The sequence below is a fragment of the Urtica dioica genome, chromosome 11, assembly GCF_054948205.1.
Source record: "Urtica dioica subsp. dioica isolate 48M chromosome 11, U.dioica_male_clone48M_v1_H2, whole genome shotgun sequence".
Taxonomy (NCBI): Eukaryota; Viridiplantae; Streptophyta; class Magnoliopsida; order Rosales; family Urticaceae; genus Urtica; species Urtica dioica.
In genome coordinates, this window is record NC_142766.1 from 20,786,232 (window position 1) to 20,805,861 (window position 19,630).

Here is a 19,630-nt window from a genome sequence, read left to right on the forward strand (position 1 = left end):
TTTTTTTATGTTTATAGTTTTTTATTTTATTTTTTATCTATATTTAATTTTGTTTGATTTTAAAAAATAACTATTTATCGTTTAAAATACAGTTATTTTTAAAGAATTTAAAATAGACGATATTTTGAAATATTGCATCCTAAAAAGATTATTTGCATAAGTTTTCCGACTTATTTTCTCTCACCACTACTATTATATTTATATCCGTCAATATATTCGATCTTTCTCGACAAATTTAGCAACTGTTTGAGACTTACGTAATCATCATCAATAGGGCAAACTAGCTTAATAATGCGTGAGCTCTGTTTGTATATTTATGGTATAAAATTAGGTGAGATTGGAATGGAATATGGTTCGATGAACATTGTGAAGCCGATAGACCTACCACGTATACGTATATATATAGATATATTACTTGCAGTGCATAGGATTTATTTAAGAGATTACGTGCGTTATATGAACTTATAATAAAATATCAGGGCTGATAGCGATATCCTATAGCACTTGTATAGATCTTTATACGATTCTGTTAGCTTTATATGTACATCTGAATTGGGAAGCAAAAACCCAAAAAACAAATAAATATTTGTATTCGCAGGCTAGGCATATCTCACACCATGACTGGATATCTTCTCTATTTTCTTCCTATTTTAAATTTTATTGTCACTTTAAATAAACTCTTTTTGTTTGATGATTCATGCATTGACGATCGCCCATCTGGAATCTTGAGACCTCGTTTCCTTTTTATATTTCCTTTTTTTTTAGTATTATCCGACAAGTAAGAAAAGATCACATTTTAAATCACTGTTTCAGTCTCATTTTGTTCAGTATTTTATCAGTTGTATTTATTTTCACTTATTTATGTAAGATTCCTCAATCAGACGATCGAATTGGGGTGTCCCATTATAAAATATGAACCTGGAATTCACAGCTCGCAAGCTATTTGTGATTTCAACAACCAATCTCTTCAATTGTTTCTCTTCAGTTGTTTGATTATCGCTTTCGAGCGATTGGGTCAAAACTGCCACGATATTTTCAAGTTTACTACATTGTTATAAAAATTAAACGTAGCCAAGGAATAACCATCAATTCTTGTATAATTTTATCTCTTTGAAAGTCAATTTAAGTGATAAAAGATTATGTTGAAAAAAAAAATTGATACGAACACTTGACATTTTTTTTCACTATTTATAGATAAATTTAGAAAAAAGCTGAAAAACGGTGTTTGAGGAAGTTTTTGGTATTCTATATTTCTGAAATTAACATAAAATAATTCGGTATCTAGAGAAATTCTCCTACATATTTTGGGTTTTCTAGCTAGTCCAATAAGCGAAGATCTTTCTTGGGCTTTAAATCTCACTTCATCTACTACTACTCTCAACCCAGCTACTCGAATGGGTTACGTGTGGTACGGATTTTTGAACGGGAAATGGCCGGATCTAGTAGTCATTTTAATATTTTGGACCAAAATATTGAGTTCCTTGTTTTGGACACTTTTAGATGTTGCTCATGTGAGCAAATACAATCTTGCCCTTTAGTTTGATTTTTTATGTTGAAAATACACACAATTTTGGCCGGTTCTAGTTAAAAAAAAAAAATGAGTTTCACTTTCTTCTACATTCACGCTCTCTCTCCTCCGACGGTTTCTCTCTCTAAAACCATCACACCCACGTCGCCGAAATCATCGAGAAATCAACAACAGCAGCAACAAAACATTCTCTCAAGTATATCTCTACATTCTCCATAATTTTTTCATATCTCTACGAAGCCCTCTTTCTTCTCCATTGGTTTTCCGAAAACCTAAAAACCTAAATCGCAGAAAATGACGAAGCCAATGATTGAATCGCAGGCGTCAGATGAAGAAGAGACATCGCCATTCGAGTTGAAGGTCCGAAAGAGAAAAGCAAGTATAAATGAGGTACATTCTTCACTTTGAGCGTTTGGGTAACTTTTTGATTGCATGCCGAGTTAGTTTGAGTTACTATTTATGTAAACAATATTGGGTGATTATGTATGTGATTGTAGAATTCTTTGATCTACATTTTCTGTGTTTGGAAGACGTCATAGGCCATAAGGATGTAATTGTAGACATATAAAGCTATAGTCACTAGAATTGTAGATGTTTATGTCTACACTTTCATACAATTTCGACATCTACAATATCTGAAATTGTTGACTTTTATGTCTAAAAGTTTTGTGAATGTAGTCATTTATATTTACAGTTCCTATAATTGTAAACTTGTAATGCTCTTCGCTAGAATTCTTGTGTATTTCATATTCTTTTTTATACTATACTAACATATATATTTGCAGCGGGGATTGTGGCATGTTTGTGATCAAGGCAGTTGAGTACTTGACCCACGACGTACACATGTCTGGTTTAGACGCATCCCTCATGAACATGTTTAGACGGAAGCTCACGATTGATTTATTCCGTCATGGGGCGGTGAAACTTGCGACCGGCTACGGATATGACGACGAGTTTCCGACATCTTTGGACTAGATTTTTATGTTTACATGAACTAAATCTCAAACTATGAAGTTACTTTTAAAACTATGTTTTATATATTTGTATGGCTTTGTATGAAATTTGAAGCTTGAATGCCTAAACAGTGTTATCTATTTTGGTATGGTTTTTTTTGTTATGACTATATGATTTTGGTATGTTTTTGTTTTGTTCTGGCCGTGTCTAAAGATGTATACAGTGATGTCTACAGTTGTCGTGATTGTAGACATATATATCTATAATTTGACATTTTATGTATACAATCACAACAACTGTAGACATTAATGTCTACAATCACCACAACTGGTAGCTTTTGTTTTGTTATGGCCGTGTCTAAAGATGTGTACAGTGATGTCTACAGTTGTAGTCATTGTAGACATATATATCTACAATTTGAACTTATTGTAGACATTTAATGTCTACAATCACAACAATTGTAGACATAAATATCTACAATCACCACAACTGGTAGACAATGAAGTCTATAATTTGCACAACTTCTATCATGTAATGCATTCAAGATGTAAAAAAGACATACTTCTATCATATAAGTCGTCATTCAAACTCCAAAACAGAGTAAATACATTCCAAGTTCCAAAAAGATATTAAATACACATTCAAAGGCGTACACTCAACCGTGTTAGGAGTTGATATAAATCCTGGAGAAACTAGGCTCTCCCTTACTGCCTCATGCCCTTCCCGTGACTCTTGAGATATTTCCAAAATCATATGAAATCTTCTGAATACTGTGGGTTCGACCCATGTACCACTGTGTTTCAAAAATGTATATATTTCTGACATTCCTGCATAGGAGAAACACATATATGATTTTGTTATTATCATGTATGAACAAAATTAAATGTCTACAATGAGAATATTTGTAGAAATGTATATCTACAATTACACTAATGAAGTGTAATTGTAGATATACTGTCTACAACTGTCTACAATTATTGTAATTGTAGACATACAGGTCTACACCTTCACCTATATGTCTACAATTACAACATGTCTACAGTCTACAATTTCAGAGAATGTAGACATGTATGTCTACAATTCAAGAACTCGAAAAACTCAAACGTTCAAAACAATGAAGAACAACACACAAACAAACCCAGTAACAAACAACACAAAGACGGCGGGTAATGGCACCAACAAACCCAGAACGACACAGACCTAAAACCCAGACAAACGCACGAAAACAAAGATGAACGACGAAAAAGAAGCTTTCTCTTAAGATGCACGATGATGACGTTGAACAAACATGAATCCGAAACCCATAAACTCGAAAACCCGACGAGGATGAACGAAAGCCCAGAAACAAAAAGAGAGGAGAGAAGACGACGACGACGATGAACGAAAGAAGCTTACTTTTAGACGAGGACGAGGTGGCCGGAGAGATGAGCTTCACTTCATAGACACGCAGCTCATGGAGGATGATGAAAGGGAGATGAAACGTCTTTCACACGCAGAGAAAAAAAGAGAGGAGAGAGAGAGAGCTGTACATGGCACAATAAACAAGACCGTATGAGAAGTCTTATTGAGCAAGTTTTGGTTTGGGGGCTTGAATGAACAAAATTACAAATTCAATGGCAAACCCGGTATCAAACTATTATCTCTCCTCAAAACACTACTAAAAGTGTCCAAAAACAAGCTACCCTATATTTTGGTCCAAATCATTGAAAAGACTACTACATTCGGCCATTTCCCTTTTTGAACTTCAATTCGAAAGAATACCAATTTAATTTCGTGAACATCGCTCTTTATATTATTGACTTACTATTTTAGTCATGTTGTGATTTATACATTTTTATTTTATGTGAACCTTTGTCATAGTCTTGGTTTCGAGTTTCTAGAATCGAATGTATGCTCTTATAACTTGTACGGGGGCAAACAAGTTGTTGTAAGCTCGATCACGTTTCTAAATAAATTGAGAATCTATCAAACGTAAAGTTGTCTAAATTTTAATCAAATTAGTACCATTGAAATTTCAAGACTTGGTCAATGTTAGCATTCGAAGAAATAGTGGCTTAAGAAGAGAGATTTGTCACTTCTAAAAGCCGAAATATCGCTTCTAAAAATGCTTTATATTTGTCCATCTTTAAACCATATATCTATGCAATCGAGAAAGTTTTGTTGTATTTGTTACATTTAGTTTAAATATCAGAACATGTTAATCCTTTTTTTGGATCTCTCAAGAGCCCGCTTGGCTTATCTTGGTATACCTCGGATTGCATATGTGCACTAATAATTTGGTCAAAAATCAACAAATCCAGAATCTCTGACTCTTTGCACATGTGAATATGAGCTTTTGGGTGCAAGGAGTTTCTCCTAGCGCACACTATGACGCACAATATTAGTCGAGTTAAAAGTATAAAGGCGGACCTTTAGCTCGTCTCTACAGTAGAGAGAGAGAGAGAGAGAGAGAGAGAGAGAGAGTCTAACATTTAGCCCGTCGAGAAAGGCTCAGTATTTGCAGAGAAGCCAAGGAAGCTATATATGGGACAAATTAACCTTGCATACCGGATTGGCCGTACAGGTACAAAACCCTTTATGTCACCTCAAATATTGGGCTATTTTTAGTTTACAAAGGAACCTTTCATACCGAATTTGTGTCTTATAATTAAGTTTTTGGACTTATATTACATTTTTATTAGTTAAATTTATTGTTTACATGTCATTTTTTTAATTGTGATGGCGCTTTTCATCGTCTTTAAAAATGTTTTCCTCCAACTTGTATTTGGAAAATTTACTCTCATCAAAATATGTAAATTTATATCCAACTCAGATTCATCATCCTTTTATGAGTGAGCATACCCTATTAATTTTGTTGTCAAAATAGGTATATGCATGGAATGAATATTGCCAAATCCCATTTGTATAGATTTAAAGTAGTAGATTCAGCCCTCAGGCAATGGTTAATCACAAATAATATCAATGAGTCTTTACTACGAAGTCAAACCTGTTTGGGAAACTCCCGAAGCAAAACAATGAAATCACCAGTTAGTATAAAATCTAAACTTGTAGTAATCATATTAAGCTTTTATCTATTACGTATCAGAAAGGGAAAAAAAATGTTTATCTCATTAAGATTCAAATATAAAAATCCCATACAATTTAAATATTTGTCCCGTGGCCGTAGTATATTGCATCCACGGCCGCACACTCTCACGTGTTTACATAACACTGAAAAATATTAGCAAAAAAAAAAAAAAAATAATCAAACAAACGACTTGTCGTCACTCAAGACGACAATATCAACCAAACGACAACAGAAAAGGGGAAAAAAGCTAAGTACACGTGTCGTTTCCTCAAATTCAAAAAGCAAATGGGCCCCAGAATTTGAATCTGAAGCCCATCCCCCCAAAAACCTCACCGTCCGTTTTTTTTCTCTCTCTCTCTCTCTCTCTCTCTCTCTCTCTCTCTCTCTCTTCTCTCTTTCTCTCTCTAACTCTATACTCATAAATTTTATTTTCTTTCTTTGTCTTTCATTTCCCATAAACACACACACACCAACAAAAACTAAGCCAACAAAAAACAAAACCCTAATCCTCGAACTACACACAAGAGCCACACAAACAAACCCCACTCAACTCACAGAGCTCGATTCTCTCCGAAAATGGCCAAAAAGAAAGTGAGCCAAAGACCCATTCACGACGAGAAAGAGAACCACCCGAACGCCAACGAAGCCACCACCGCTCAGCTTCCGCTCCACCGCCAGTCCTCCGACGCCGTCTCCGCCGCCATGGCCGATTCCTCCTCCGACAAGCTTCAGAGCCTCAAAGCTCTCAACTCTCGCCTCCTGAAGGAGACCGTCGACGGAAGGAAGCAGATCGAGTCTCTGCTCAGAGAGAAGGACTCGCTCCAGGCCGAGCTCGCCGGCTCCGACGTCGAGGAGAGCGTCGTCAGAGTCTTCGTCGACGCTCAGCTCCGCGAGTTCGTCGGCTCTTTGGAGAAGGACAAGAGCGAGCTTCTAGAAACTCTCGACCGCGTGAAGTCGGAGAGGGAATCGAGCAAGGAGAGAGAGGCGGTTTTGGTGGAGAAATGCGAGAGGTACGTTAAAGAGATGGCTGAGAGAGAGAGTTTTTTCGAGCGTGTGAGGAAGGAAAAGGATTCGGCTGAGAAAGCCGCTGAGTCGTTCAAGACAGAGTTGGCTCTGAAGAGCGAGGAGATCAAGAATTTGATGTCTAGGATTTCGGAGGCGGAGAAGGAAAAAGCCGAGGGCAAGGCGAGGATCGGGAAATTGGAGTCGGTTCTGAGCGAGACCGAGGCGGCTCTGAAGTGTAGAACCAAAGAAGTGAGCGATAAGGTGGTTCGGATTGAGACGTTGATTCGCGAGAAGAACGAGGTCTTCGTGGCGAAAGTCGGGAAAGAGAACGAGATTTCTCGGCTGAGGGACGAGCTATCGGCGCTGAAGAATCAGTGCGGAGACAGAGACGAGAGAATCCAGGGACTGGTTTCGGAGACCAAGACTCTGAGGGAATCGCTTGAGCGTGTCTCGGCCGAGAAGAACAAGGCTCGGGAGGCTTTCGATGCTGAGACGAAGATCGTCGAGGAATTGAAGTCTGTTGTTTCGGAGAAGGACGAGATGGTCGAGAAGTTGAGGGACGAGGTGTTCAATGTCCAGAAAACCGGAAGAGATGTAAAGGAGAAGAATCAGGAACTGCTTTCGGAAGCTCGAATGTTGAGAGACTCGCTCAAGAGCGCGACGGTCGAAAAGAACGAGGCTTGGAAGGCCTTCGACGACGAGAGGAAGAGCGTCGAGAGCTTGAAATCCCTTCTATCGGAGAAGGCCGAGAGGGTCGAGGAATTGAAGAAAGAGATCTCCGCGCTGACAGCTTCGAGCGGAGAGAAAGAGGAGAGAATCAATGCGCTGAGCTCGGAGTTCGAGGAACTCAGAGCCTCTCTCGGAAGCGTTTCGGCAGCGAAGAACGAGGCTCTGAAGGCTCTGGTTCGTGAAAAGAAGACCGCCGAGAGCTTGAAATCGGCCATCTCAGAGAAGGACGAGGCCATCAAGAGCTTGAACTCAGTCGTCTCGGGGAAGGACAAGGCCATCGAGAGCTTGAACTCAGTCGCCTCGGAGAAGGACAAGGCTATGGGGAACTTGAAGTCTGTCATCTCGGAGAAGGACAATGCTCTCGAAAGGTTCAAATCGAGCGTCTCGGAGAAGGAAAAGACCATCCAGAGCTTGAAATCGATCGTCTCGGAGAAGGAAAAGTCTCTCGAGAGCTTGAAATCGATCGTCTCGGAGAAGGAAAAGAGCCTCGAGGGCTTGAAATCAACCTTATCGGAGAAGGACAAGACAATCGCAGACATCAAGCAAAAGCTCCGCGACTCGAGGGACGATCACGAGAGCAAGTCCAAGGCCATGGAGACCCGTCTCGAATCGGTGACCGAGGAACGCGATTCGGCGAAGAAGGCGGTTGAAGAACTGAAGGCCAGAGCCGAATCGGCCGGCCTCGACTCCAAAAAGGCGATGATGGCTCTGAAGAAGACAGTGTCGATGATCTCGTCACCGCTGCCGGAGAACGACAAGACGATCGAGGAATCAGAGGCGTACTCGGCGGAGCTGGGAGCGATCCACGTGGCGTTCCGGAGCAAAGAGAAGACCGTGGAAGAGATGAAGAAGCAAATGGAGGCTCTGAAGCGATCCGCGGCCGAGGCAAACAAGAGCCGAAGCTTCTGGACTCTGGTCTCCTCTGCGACCACCCTTTTCGCAGCGGCTTCCATGGCTTACGCGGCCAAGGCACGTTGAGTTTCATATCTCTTTCTCTTTTCAACCAAATCTAATCTGATGAGCTTTAGGATCAGCTAATCAAGGTCTCTCTCTCTCTCTCTCTCTCTGCTTCTGCTTGACGATGATAATAATGTCTTTGTTTCTGTTTTTGTTGACTTCTTGTCACATGTGAGCCGTTCTGGTCAAATCGCTACTATCTTGATGCTATTTTTTTCTGAGCTTTTATCTTAACATATATTAGTTTTTAATTTCATGCGTTTTTACTTTTAACGTGAATCTGTTACACATGGACTTGTCAATCCAAGTTTTTGGGTTTAGATTTGGATATGATTCGACGATAAACAGAAAAGTAGACGGTGTATATACTAAATAGTGCAAACATGGGGAGATATTTCTCTTTCGATATGCATGGAAAGAATTTATAACTTGTTTATTATTGTAGAAATCGGAATAATACAAAAAGAAGGACTGGTAAGTGTCATAAATGCATAAACGAATATGGGAATTGGGTCATGAAGCAAATTAGCTGGATCTTTGAGTATACTGATGTCCCTTTCAGATGCTTAGCTGTAGCCTCACCATTGTCGTGATATATATATATATATATATGTATATATATATATATATATACACATATATATATACATATATATGTATATATATATGTATAATCATTTGTGAAAGCAACTTGGCAAAGCTTGTAATGGGCTAGAGTTGTGTGCGTGTGAATCATGATCCTCGTGTGATACCACAACCAAATTCCAACAACTACTATTAATCGTGATTTTTTTCCTTCTTCAAAACAAACAACGATTTAGCTACTTCGTTTCCCTTGTCATTCCAATCTCCAAGAAGCGCATTAGAGTATCTTAAAAGCTGACTAGAAATATCAAAGATAAATCTTGGTTCCCATTTTTTTATGATTAAGATCGTATCATTAAGCTTTCTACGATTTGCTATTATACGAATCGTCCTTGTCCCAAAAGCATACAAAACTCCCCAAAAGATTATATATATATCCCACTAGGCCACTACCGATCTTAAAGTGTACACAAATCTACACCTTTTGTTCAAGATTTGGTAACTTTTACTCGAATATTGCAAAAGCCAATACAAGCACAAAGAAGCAACTAGAGCTTGAGCTCCATTAGTATATTTAATAATGCTCTCGCAGAAGCCAATATTTCTCTCTCACTCGCACACTATCTAAAATGCTTGAACGACTTTCGGTAGTTATTGCGGCTCGTATTCCAATTGGAAGGTACTAGCCACCATTCTTTGTGACCATACAAAATGCAAAATGCAAAAAAAAAAAAAAAAAAAGGGCTTAAAATGACAACTATATATATTTAAAAAAAAAAAAAAAGGTCTCCAAATAGAGTTGCATAGAAATATCTTCCATTAACAATTGCGAAGTTTGAACGATTCAAGAACAAAGGGAATATAAACTAGCAAGCAAACCCTTTCATTATATAATCTGGGACATACATCCTATTAACAGTGCAAGATTACAATCCCATGGATGTTTTTTACATCCATGTAATTAGCTATATATCTATACCTATATCTATATAAAAATTAAAGCCAGCCAATAAGGCACCAAGCAGGTCGATCAATCCTTTGTACGACCCGCAGAATTCAGTTATAATTTCTGGTGGCACTTAAGAGGACTTGTTAAACAAACCACATTTAAAAAAAAAAAAAAAAAAAACCTAAATCCAAAGAATCGGATTTCGATTAACACAAATGCATATGAAGACCCAGCTATACGCCGATCTTTTCCTAACCTCAACGCTAAAAGCCAGCGGACCAAGGACTGAGCTTTAGCGGTGAAGCAGACCGTATTACCGCTACTACATTATGGATTATACTATATATCACAAACTATAAGGAGATTAAAAAGAAGAAGAAGAAAAAAAAGAGAGGCCTTGATAGTCAAAACATGGCTGCCTGTTGGGTAATGGTAAGTCATATGATTATCTATTCACAGTCAGAAGAGGAACTCACAAAGTTGTTTATCTCGTTCATAACGGTGTAGAAGTGGTCGTTGTTGGGCATCAAATAGAACCCGATCGTGGCCTTCTCCAAGTAGAGAAGCTTGACCTCGTGATTGGCTTTCTCGAGCCCTCTGACGTAAGCCAATTGCCAATCCTGAACGAGGTCCAAACCGGCCACCACGACCAGACTCTTGGGAAACTTGACTCCTTCCAATTCTTTACCCCTCGGCCCGAACGGGTTGCAAGCCGGGTGGTCTCTGTCCTCTCCCTCGGGGAGAAAAGCCCTCCAATACCAGTCCCGATCGACGAGGGTCACGAAATACTTCCCGTCCAACCTCAGCTCCGACTCGGTCCGTTCCTGCCCGCTAAACATCGGGTTCAGAAGAATATTCCCCAGCACCTCGATCCCGGACTCCAGAGCTCGGACGGCGACGTTGTGAGCGATGTTCCCGCCGGAGCTGTCTCCGGCGAGGTACACGTGGACCTTCTGCGAGTCCCCGCTTTTGAGCCACGGCCGGGAATTGACCCACTCGAGGGCGGCGAAGCCGTCGTCGTAGGCGCACGGGTGGCGATTCTCGGGGGCGCGGCGGTAATTCACCGAGACGACGACGGCCCCGCAGACCCCGACGAGGCGGCGGCACAGCACGTCGTAGATCGCGCTGTTGGCGGAGGAGTGGGCGAAGCTTCCGCCGTGGAAGAAGATAATTACCGGAACGACCCCGGGCCCCGCGGGCCTCTCGAGGTCCGCCACGGTGGCTCGGTGGTCCTTCGAGGCGGGCCTGTAGACTCGGCAGAGGAGGCTCTTCTCGCGGTCGATCACCACGTCGAAGGAGTAGACTCCGTCGACCGGGTGGAGATTCGAGGGGACTTTGCGGTCCAGAAACTCCGCCAGGTGGCGGTTGAACGTCCCATCCGGCCGCCGGAGGAGGTTGTACGACAGCTTGAAGTTCGAGATCAGGACCCACGTGTTCAGCGGAACCACCATCTACAATTCACCATTCACCACCGCAGTTTTTTATGAAACATGTGGTACATATAAATAACAAGGAAATTTCCATCAGTATACTAACGAATGCCAAATCTTCAAGACTCAGCAAGAACTATACGGAATGAAATTTATATATATTGATCGAACAGAGTCAGCGAGGTACTTCAACTGTAAGGACAAAAGTCACAAAACACTAGATTAGCTCATTCACCACAGTCAAGTGAATTCAACAGTTTCGATTCGATCTTCTAGAAACTGGATCGCAAGCGTAGTATATCATATCATACAAATTAGTTATCATAGCACGAGTAATTAACCATATGTATATTTAGTTCAACAGCACCAGAGTTTTTATGAAACCACAGATAGATCGTTTGGATAAGGAAATTTCTATCGGTATACAATGAATGACAAAGCATCAAGACTCAGCGAGAACTATACGGAATGAGCCTAGATTACATGGGAAAGAAAAAATATTTACAGTCGAATGAAATCTATATTGATCAAACAGAGTCAGCGAGGTACTTCAAGTCTAAGCTTTCTACGATTTGCTATAATATGAAACGTCCTTTGGTAAGAACCTACAAATATTTGCTAATGTATGAACCTCAATTACACTCGAATGAAATCTATATCGATCAAACAGAGTAAGCGAGGTACTTCGAATCTAGGGACACAAGTCACAAAACCCTAGATTTGCTCATTCCCCACAGTCAAGTGAGTTCAACAGCTTCGATTCGGTCTTTTAGAAAGTGAATCGCAAGCTCATTTCATAGTACATCATATCATACAAATTAGTTATCATATTACAAGTAATTAAAATAAAATTATGGAAAAATTAGAGAAAATTCCCAAAATAGAAAGCGATTGAAATTTCAAGTCATAATACACAACAAACAAAATTCCAGAACCAGCAATAACCCCCCATTAAACCTCCCTACAAACCGAAATCAGCAGCCAAAAATACCAACTTTTTTATTCACAAAACCATTAATAAAAGGGGAAAAAAAACACAATGAAATCAGAAAGCCCAAAGAAAAACAAACACGTCGCAAACAGTACAGAAACCAAAAACGCTACACGAATCCACAGTTTCAGCATAATTTGTTGAACAGGCAAGCAACAAAATTACAAATTAAAAAATAGAAAATAGAAACATATAAATATTAAAAAAAAGCTTTAACAAACAATACCTTGGACTCATTGCGGTTGACTTCATTACTTCCAGCCATTAACTCTCTCCCTCTATATATATATATATTAATATATATATATATAAATCTCCCTCTCTATCTATTTCTTCGGACACAAACAAATCTAACAAAACCCTAAGAAATCAAAGAACCCACAGACCATTCACAGACCTCCACTTTCTCGTCACGTTGAACCATTAACGAGCAAACCCTAGAGCTTTGATATGAGCTTATCGTCTCCGAAACAACAATCATTTCCGATCTCTAGGGCTTGTATTTTATATATTCCTTGAATCTGGCCGCGAAAGATAGAAATAAAATATCACATATACGATATTATAATAATAATTGTAATAATAACAATAATAAAACAGAGCAGGTTTAGGGGTGCGTACGATAAGAGAAGAGGCGTACGGTAACAAGGTAGAGAGAGAGAGAGGACAAAAGGCTAAAGTGCGACGAAGAAAGGATGATAGAGCGGACAAAGTGATCGGCCGAAAGAAAACACTGTTTAGTGGGACCCACTTATCTATAAATTAACTTCATTTAATATTTCTCATTATTGTTTGTTATTATTAGTATTCAATTTTTTTGTTGTATGTCTCTGTAGTCTGTAATGATTTGGTTAAAAAATTATCTTTTATTTAAAACGCATATAATTCTAATAAATAAGCGGAGCTACTGAGAATTAAATTAAGAAGGTACAATATTGTATAATAAATCAAACGGGTCCGGGTAAAAATTATAGGCTGACCGGCTGAAAATTAATTCAAAGCTGAAAAACTCTTCTCTCTCTATGCTATGCTGACGAAAACAATTAAAACTAAAATAGAAATGTCAAAAACTATCTGTAAATGACAATTTTGTACTTTGTTGTACACCATATCCACGGAACTGCCATTCATAATTCGTTCTTATTTCACCTTCTGATTTTTGTTTTTGTTTTTGTTTTTCTTTGTTTTGCTGCGCAATGAATACTTTTTAAGGACATGAGATCCTAAAGAACGAAAACGCGTTTTGTAGGTGAATTTTATTCATTCCTGCCTTCGATTGACAATTTTAACCTTGTATGCAAAGTTGCAAACACTATATAAGATTTTTGCTAGAAAAATTTGATCAATTTATGTGTGATCAAATATAAAATATGGTTTCAAAAATTAGTATTTATGTCTATTTTTTTTTTCTTTCAAAAAATCCCCTTAAAACAATTTAACTTTTCCATAGCCAACGGATCTAAAACTAAAAAATTAAAGATAAATTTAAAAAAAAATAAAGAAGTTATATCTCAACTCTCAAATCTTAACCGTATATTAGTTTTCATCATTTAATAGTTATAAATGATCGTTTGAATCGTGATTTTGATGTATCAAAATGATAAATTTAGATATTTGAAAAATATAAACCATTAAAGATTTTCACTTGTTCGAAAATTCGAAAATTGGTCATGCGGCCTAGTCGTAACTCAAGCTATGCGTATGGTCGGTCCAAGCTATTATGTGGTCTCATGCAAGAAAAAAAATTAAAGCCTTATATAGGAATTGGGACTTGAAACATATTAGCTTCTTTTCTAAAAAAAATTAAACCTTTTTATTCGTAAAATTTGATGCCTTTTTTATACAACGAAGAAAAATATTTAGGCTTTTTTCACTTCCTTTTTTCACTTTAAATTTGAGACTTTAGACCATTACTTAAGTGGCCTAAGATTGGAGTCGGCCTTGGCCATCGACTCGAACATGATCCAAAATAATATAAAAAAGTTCAATTTTTTTCGAAAAAAATAGTTTTTTTGTCAAAACCTGATTTTATATAACTTAGGGCAAGTGTGGACAAGGGAAATTATATTTATGACAACTGTTTTTAAAAAAGTAAATTATTTTTAATTTTATAATATGAAATTTCTACAATTTGTTTTGTATTAACTTTGATTTAGTTAAGAGCAAGTATGGACAAGGGATATTAGTTTAGGAGAAACGTGACAAAAAAAATATATAGAGTGAAGAAGAGTCAAACAAAGATGTTGCTTTCAAATTCAATAAAAGAAGAAAAGGGCGTGGCTTGTGCACAGCCACACCACTAGTACCCCTCCACACTCTCTTTCAATTCAATACAAAAGGACAAAATTAAATCCCGTGGCTAAACGTACACTTTTGTACACACACTTTGTACGTACTTACTTATTCCATACACACTTTCTTATTTTCGTAGTTTTATTTCTTTTATGGGTTTTTCCCTTTCCTCCTCTAACTCATTACCCCTTTGTATTTATGGCATATTGGCCATTCCCCTAAAAGGTCTTTGTCTCTATAAGCTGGTATAATTCATGGTGCACAACTTGGGTTTTGTATTTTCTATATAATTTCGGCTTTTCTTACTACGAAAATCATATAACCATTATTAAAAGTTTAGTTTGATCGATAAACGAATTCTTAGACTAAAATAATGCACACATCTACCAAAGCATGTATTTTATGCATGTGAAAATGATTGATTGGTAAAATTATGTATCGAACAAGTTTTTTTTTAAATTATTCAAGATCGTGTATACTTATACAAGATGAAGAAAATTTGGCCATTACGCACATCTTGTAATGGTGGTGCAATGAGTAAGTCCCTTGAATCCCTATTGTCAGCGTTGATGATCCTCCCACGTTTATCGCATTGATCTCTTTGGATATCACCATCTTTGAACTCCGTGAAATATTTTTACATTTCGAAACGTGATTTTCTCTTTTTTTTTTATTTGGTTGTGGAAGTTGGGATTTGATAGGTTTTCTTCCTCTTGTGAGTTTTGTTGACTGGGTGGATTTTGTTGTGGATGGGGTGATTCGTGTTGAAATATACGGAGTTGTTGTTGATGTAAGCGTCTTCGTGTGGATGTGGTTGTGATCTATAATGATGTTGATGTTGAGGAGGAGGTGGTGGAGTTTGTTGTGTAAAATATTGTTGTTGTGGTGGAACATAAGGGGAGATCGGAGCAAATTGGGATAACTCTTTAGGGTAATTCGAAGGTTGATATGAATTCGTTTGAGCTGGGACACAGTGATATTCGGTGTTTTCGTAATTGGGACATTGAGAAAGATTTAACAATTTTTTTGCATATTGGACGGGATGAAATGAGGGATTTGGTTGTTGAACTTGTGATTGTGACGATAACTTCGGTGAGTTGATGACGAGCGAGATATGCTCAAAACTTTATAATATAAATTTTATAAAATTTCAACTATATAATATATTTTTATATATCAAAAGTATATAATATATAGAGAATTGTAGAGAATAGATTGAGAATGTTGCAAAAATTGAATTAAAATGATGTGTACTTATAGTGGAATGAAAGTGTAACCCTGCCTTCATTGCACCGGGCGGATACAAAATAAAACATTAACGCTGACAAGCCAACATAAATAAACAGTAACCATGTCTTTCGTGGTCCCCACGAATGTCCCGCTTGACACACAAAAGTGTTTATTTCAAACGGCTTCCGTTGGCAGTGAGAAAAGCGAAAAGCGACGGAACTTTCGATATCCATCGCTGCCGATGCCCAGGTTTAGTTATGAGTCTTCTGACCTCTTCGCTATATATAACTTATTTATAGCGAAGAGGTCAGAAGAGTCAGAACGTACAGATTTGTGGTATTTGCATTTTATGTCACAAATTGGCAATCTAATTGCAAATAAGTCACACGCAAAAATTTTAGAAAGTTTTAGAGGAAAATGAAGTGTTTTTTTAATGAGGCATTGTAAAAATTCAGAAGACATTGAGTAACTAATAAAAAGATTAAATGATGAGAGAGAGTAATTTGAAATTTGCACATGTGACACGAATGTAAATACGTGACACAAATGCAATTTTGACAATTTTGTGACACAAATGCAAAAACCCGACGAATTTGTGACATTGACGCAAATCTCCCTACATATTTTGTGAGCTTGGGATCCTCAACTTCCTTCATGTTATGATGTTATGGGCTGAATGTCAGTTAGGCCCAATAGGCTTTGATACAATAAGCCCAGTTTAAATCAGAGCGCGTTTTCAACAGGCTTCAGAGCCGCGAAAAATTAAGAGAAACAGAAACCAAAAATGAAAACTTTCCCGCGATTCGGCAAAGTCCGTGCCAAGCTGGCAATCCTCGAGGTACCCCTCTCAACCAATCAAAACTTAGGGTTAGTGCCTTTAAAAGCACAAGCTGTTCCATTTTCACATTCAAATCAAAATCAACTCAGTCGTCGTCACTGTCTCTCACGCGCGAAAATCCTTCATCCTCTCGAAACCTAGGTTTAGGGTTTGTCCTTTTTCTCCGTCGAAGAAGATGAGTCCAAACGCCGCTGCGTCAACCAAAGGAGGCCGAGGCAAGCCAAAGGCCTCGAAGTCCGTTTCCCGATCGTCCAAGGCCGGTCTCCAGTTTCCGGTCGGTCGTATCGCCAGATTCTTGAAGGCCGGTAAATACGCCGAGCGAGTCGGTGCCGGAGCTCCGGTGTACCTCTCAGCCGTCCTCGAGTATCTCGCAGCCGAGGTACGCTTCCGTTTTAACCTTTCATTTCATTCAATTGCTGAAATTGTGTTTGTTTTGGCTGTCGGTTAGGGTTTCGGATTTTTGTTTGTTTTATGTTCCATTGAAACTGATTTTCGAATCGATTCGCGATTAGGTTTTGGAACTCGCCGGAAACGCAGCGAGAGACAACAAGAAGAACAGAATCGTTCCAAGGCACATTCAACTGGCTGTGAGGAACGACGAAGAGCTAAGCAAGCTGTTGGGATCTGTGACCATCGCTAACGGCGGCGTTTTGCCGAACATCCACCAAACTCTTCTTCCCAAGAAGGGCGGCAAAGGAAAGGGAGATATTGGCTCTGCTTCTCAAGAATTTTAAGCGCTTTTTGTTTAGTTATATGCCAATTGTTGGCCGTGTAATATAAATGGATTCTATTTCATCAGTGTTTCTCAGATTTTCTTTGCCCCAATGTTTAGGATGTAATGGATTGTTAAACTTATTATAATAGATGCGTTTGATAAGTATTTGTTCTTCACATGGTCTCGTTTTGAATGTCATCAGATCCAATTATACAATATCGTACGCAATACACTTCTCGATCTGTATGTTGGATCAAACTGTACTTTTTTTCCTTTAATTTTTTTTTTTACGAGGCTTCACATTCATAAAAAGAAAATGTGCAAACCCGTATACTGAGACCAGTGCAGGTTCATCAAAATATTTGGATGAAATAGTTTTTTTTAATATGAATGAACAATGTCACGAAGTAATGATTTAATATCTTTTTACAAAATACGACAAAAAAAAGTCGCTTCGTATATAATTACATAATTTTTAATCGGTGCATATTTTCGAACATCACCGTAACACTTGTTAAGGGACATATTTTATCCAATTTTCCTATTTTTGTGTGGCTCAGGAAAAAAAAAAGAAGAAAGTAATGGGAATCACGATTTTTCACTACGCCGGTTCGCATTCGTACCTGGTCAAGGCGATTGGAAATAGAGCACCGTCGTTCGGCTTCGCAAAATGCTGTTCGTCGGAGCAACAGGTCAGCCACGTGTCGAGACTGAAATCTCTGGAGAAACTGGACTCGGAGCTAGCTAAAGGAGACGATGAATCAGCTCTCTCACTCGTAATGGCTTTGCAAGCCCAGCCCGGTGGTCTCCGCTGCTTCGGCGCAGCACGACAGGTTCTAGTTTTCGCTTTCACTCTCTCGGAATTATTTACATATAATATATTGATTATTGGCTATTTTAAGTTTAGGTCCCTCAAAGACTGTACACGTTGGAGGAGCTGAAGCTGAATGGAATCGAAACGGCGTCGCTTTTGTCTCCCGTGGATTCCACTCTCGGCGCGATCCAACGGAATCTCCAGCTCTCCGCCGTCGCCGGCGGCGTTGCTGCCTGGAACGCTTTCGATTTCAGTCCTCAACAACTCTTCTGGATCTCTCTCGCCTTCTTCTTTCTATGGACTCTCGACGCGGTAACAAATGGCTCTAATTTTTTTTGTTGATTTTTTTTATTTTTTTAGGTTTCTGATTTCGGTACTTGTTCTTGTTTTAGGTTTCATTCAATGGAGGAGTGAGTGGGTTGATTCTTGACACCATTGGCCATACATTCAGTCAAAAGTACCGCAACAGAGTCATTCAGGCATAAATTTCTCTTTCGTATGTATGTATATATATATGTATATGTATGTCTGTGTATGTATATATACTCAAATTGTAAAATTTGCAGCATGAAGCTGGGCATTTTCTGATAGCCTACTTGGTGGGGATTCTTCCGAGAGGATACACTCTCACAAGCTTGGAAGCTCTTCAAAAAGAAGGCTCTCTCAACATCCAAGCCGGGACCGCTTTCGTCGATTTCGATTTCCTCCAAGAAGTAATAACAAGCTCTGATGATCAACATGTCTTTGATTTCAATTTTCAAGTATGTTAAATTGATCTTTGTAAGCTGTAATTGAATGCAGGTCAATGCCGGAAAAGTATCATCAAGGGTATATGTTAATTCAAAGTCTCGTTTTTTTTTTCTTTCTTCGTATACTGTGAATTAAGTAACGTGTTCTTTCTTATACGACCAGACACTGAACAAGTTCTCTTGCGTAGCTCTAGCCGGAGTGGTGACCGAGTACCTCTTGTTCGGGTGCGCCGAGGGAGGTCTCGCAGACATTAACAAGGTTTGTTCGATCGACAGTCTCATCTTCGGAAATCAAGTAAACTTGGTTTGTTATGTCATGTGGAATGTTGTTTGGTGATGAGTTTTTTGTTTTGTTTTTGTTTTTGCAGTTGGACATGTTGATGAGAGGCCTGGGTTTCACGCAGAAGAAAGCGGACTCGCAAGTGAGATGGTCGGTGCTCAACACAGTCACGATTCTCCGGCGACACGAGAAGGCCCGAGCCAGCCTCGCTCAGGCGATGGCCGCCGGAAAGTCTGTCGGGTCTTGCATCAGAGTTATAGAAGATGCCATTGACTCTCAAGATCTCTAATACACATCTTTTTTTGTGATTTTTTTTAATCAAGAATGTTTATAGATATATACGAGTCAATGTGCTTACAAATAGTAGCAAAGTATGTTACATTATTTATTTATTTCAACTGAACCTGCCTTTATTATTATTCTCAATAATTGATTCTAAATCCTATAATCGCTTGAGTAATAGCAAAAACGAAAATTAGATAAGGGAAAGACTTCTCTCTTTTTCGAAAAAAGGAAA

At 38.6% G+C, this 19,630-nt stretch overlaps 4 protein-coding genes across 4 annotated transcripts; 3 read left to right on the top strand and 1 right to left on the bottom strand.

Moving 5' to 3' along the window:
* Positions 1-5,959: 5,959 nt before the first annotated feature.
* LOC149382236 (paramyosin-like protein) lies at positions 5,960-8,513 on the top strand. Its single transcript, XM_089630831.1, has one exon. It carries the CDS (start codon positions 6,126-6,128, stop codon positions 8,259-8,261), a length of 2,136 nt encoding a protein of 711 aa, XP_089486957.1. The 5' UTR covers positions 5,960-6,125; the 3' UTR covers positions 8,262-8,513.
* Positions 8,514-9,687: 1,174 nt separating this feature from the next.
* On the bottom strand, positions 9,688-12,910 carry LOC149382237 (gibberellin receptor GID1C-like). Its single transcript, XM_089630599.1, has 3 exons — positions 12,817-12,910; positions 12,422-12,716; positions 9,688-11,225 (listed from the first exon to the last, which is right to left on the bottom strand). The coding sequence occupies exons 2-3, from the start codon at positions 12,458-12,460 to the stop codon at positions 10,224-10,226; spliced, it is 1,041 nt and encodes a 346-aa protein (XP_089486725.1). The 5' UTR covers positions 12,461-12,716; positions 12,817-12,910; the 3' UTR covers positions 9,688-10,223.
* A 3,705-nt stretch (positions 12,911-16,615) lies between these two features.
* On the top strand, positions 16,616-17,446 carry LOC149382238 (histone H2AX). The gene is made up of 2 exons (XM_089630139.1): positions 16,616-16,934; positions 17,068-17,446. The coding sequence occupies exons 1-2, from the start codon at positions 16,731-16,733 to the stop codon at positions 17,287-17,289; spliced, it is 426 nt and encodes a 141-aa protein (XP_089486265.1). The 5' UTR covers positions 16,616-16,730; the 3' UTR covers positions 17,290-17,446.
* A 214-nt stretch (positions 17,447-17,660) lies between these two features.
* LOC149382239 (stress regulated protein) lies at positions 17,661-19,534 on the top strand. The gene is made up of 7 exons (XM_089630138.1): positions 17,661-18,103; positions 18,178-18,396; positions 18,477-18,563; positions 18,651-18,797; positions 18,886-18,912; positions 18,997-19,092; positions 19,202-19,534. The coding sequence occupies exons 1-7, from the start codon at positions 17,852-17,854 to the stop codon at positions 19,400-19,402; spliced, it is 1,029 nt and encodes a 342-aa protein (XP_089486264.1). The 5' UTR covers positions 17,661-17,851; the 3' UTR covers positions 19,403-19,534.
* Positions 19,535-19,630: the final 96 nt, after the last annotated feature.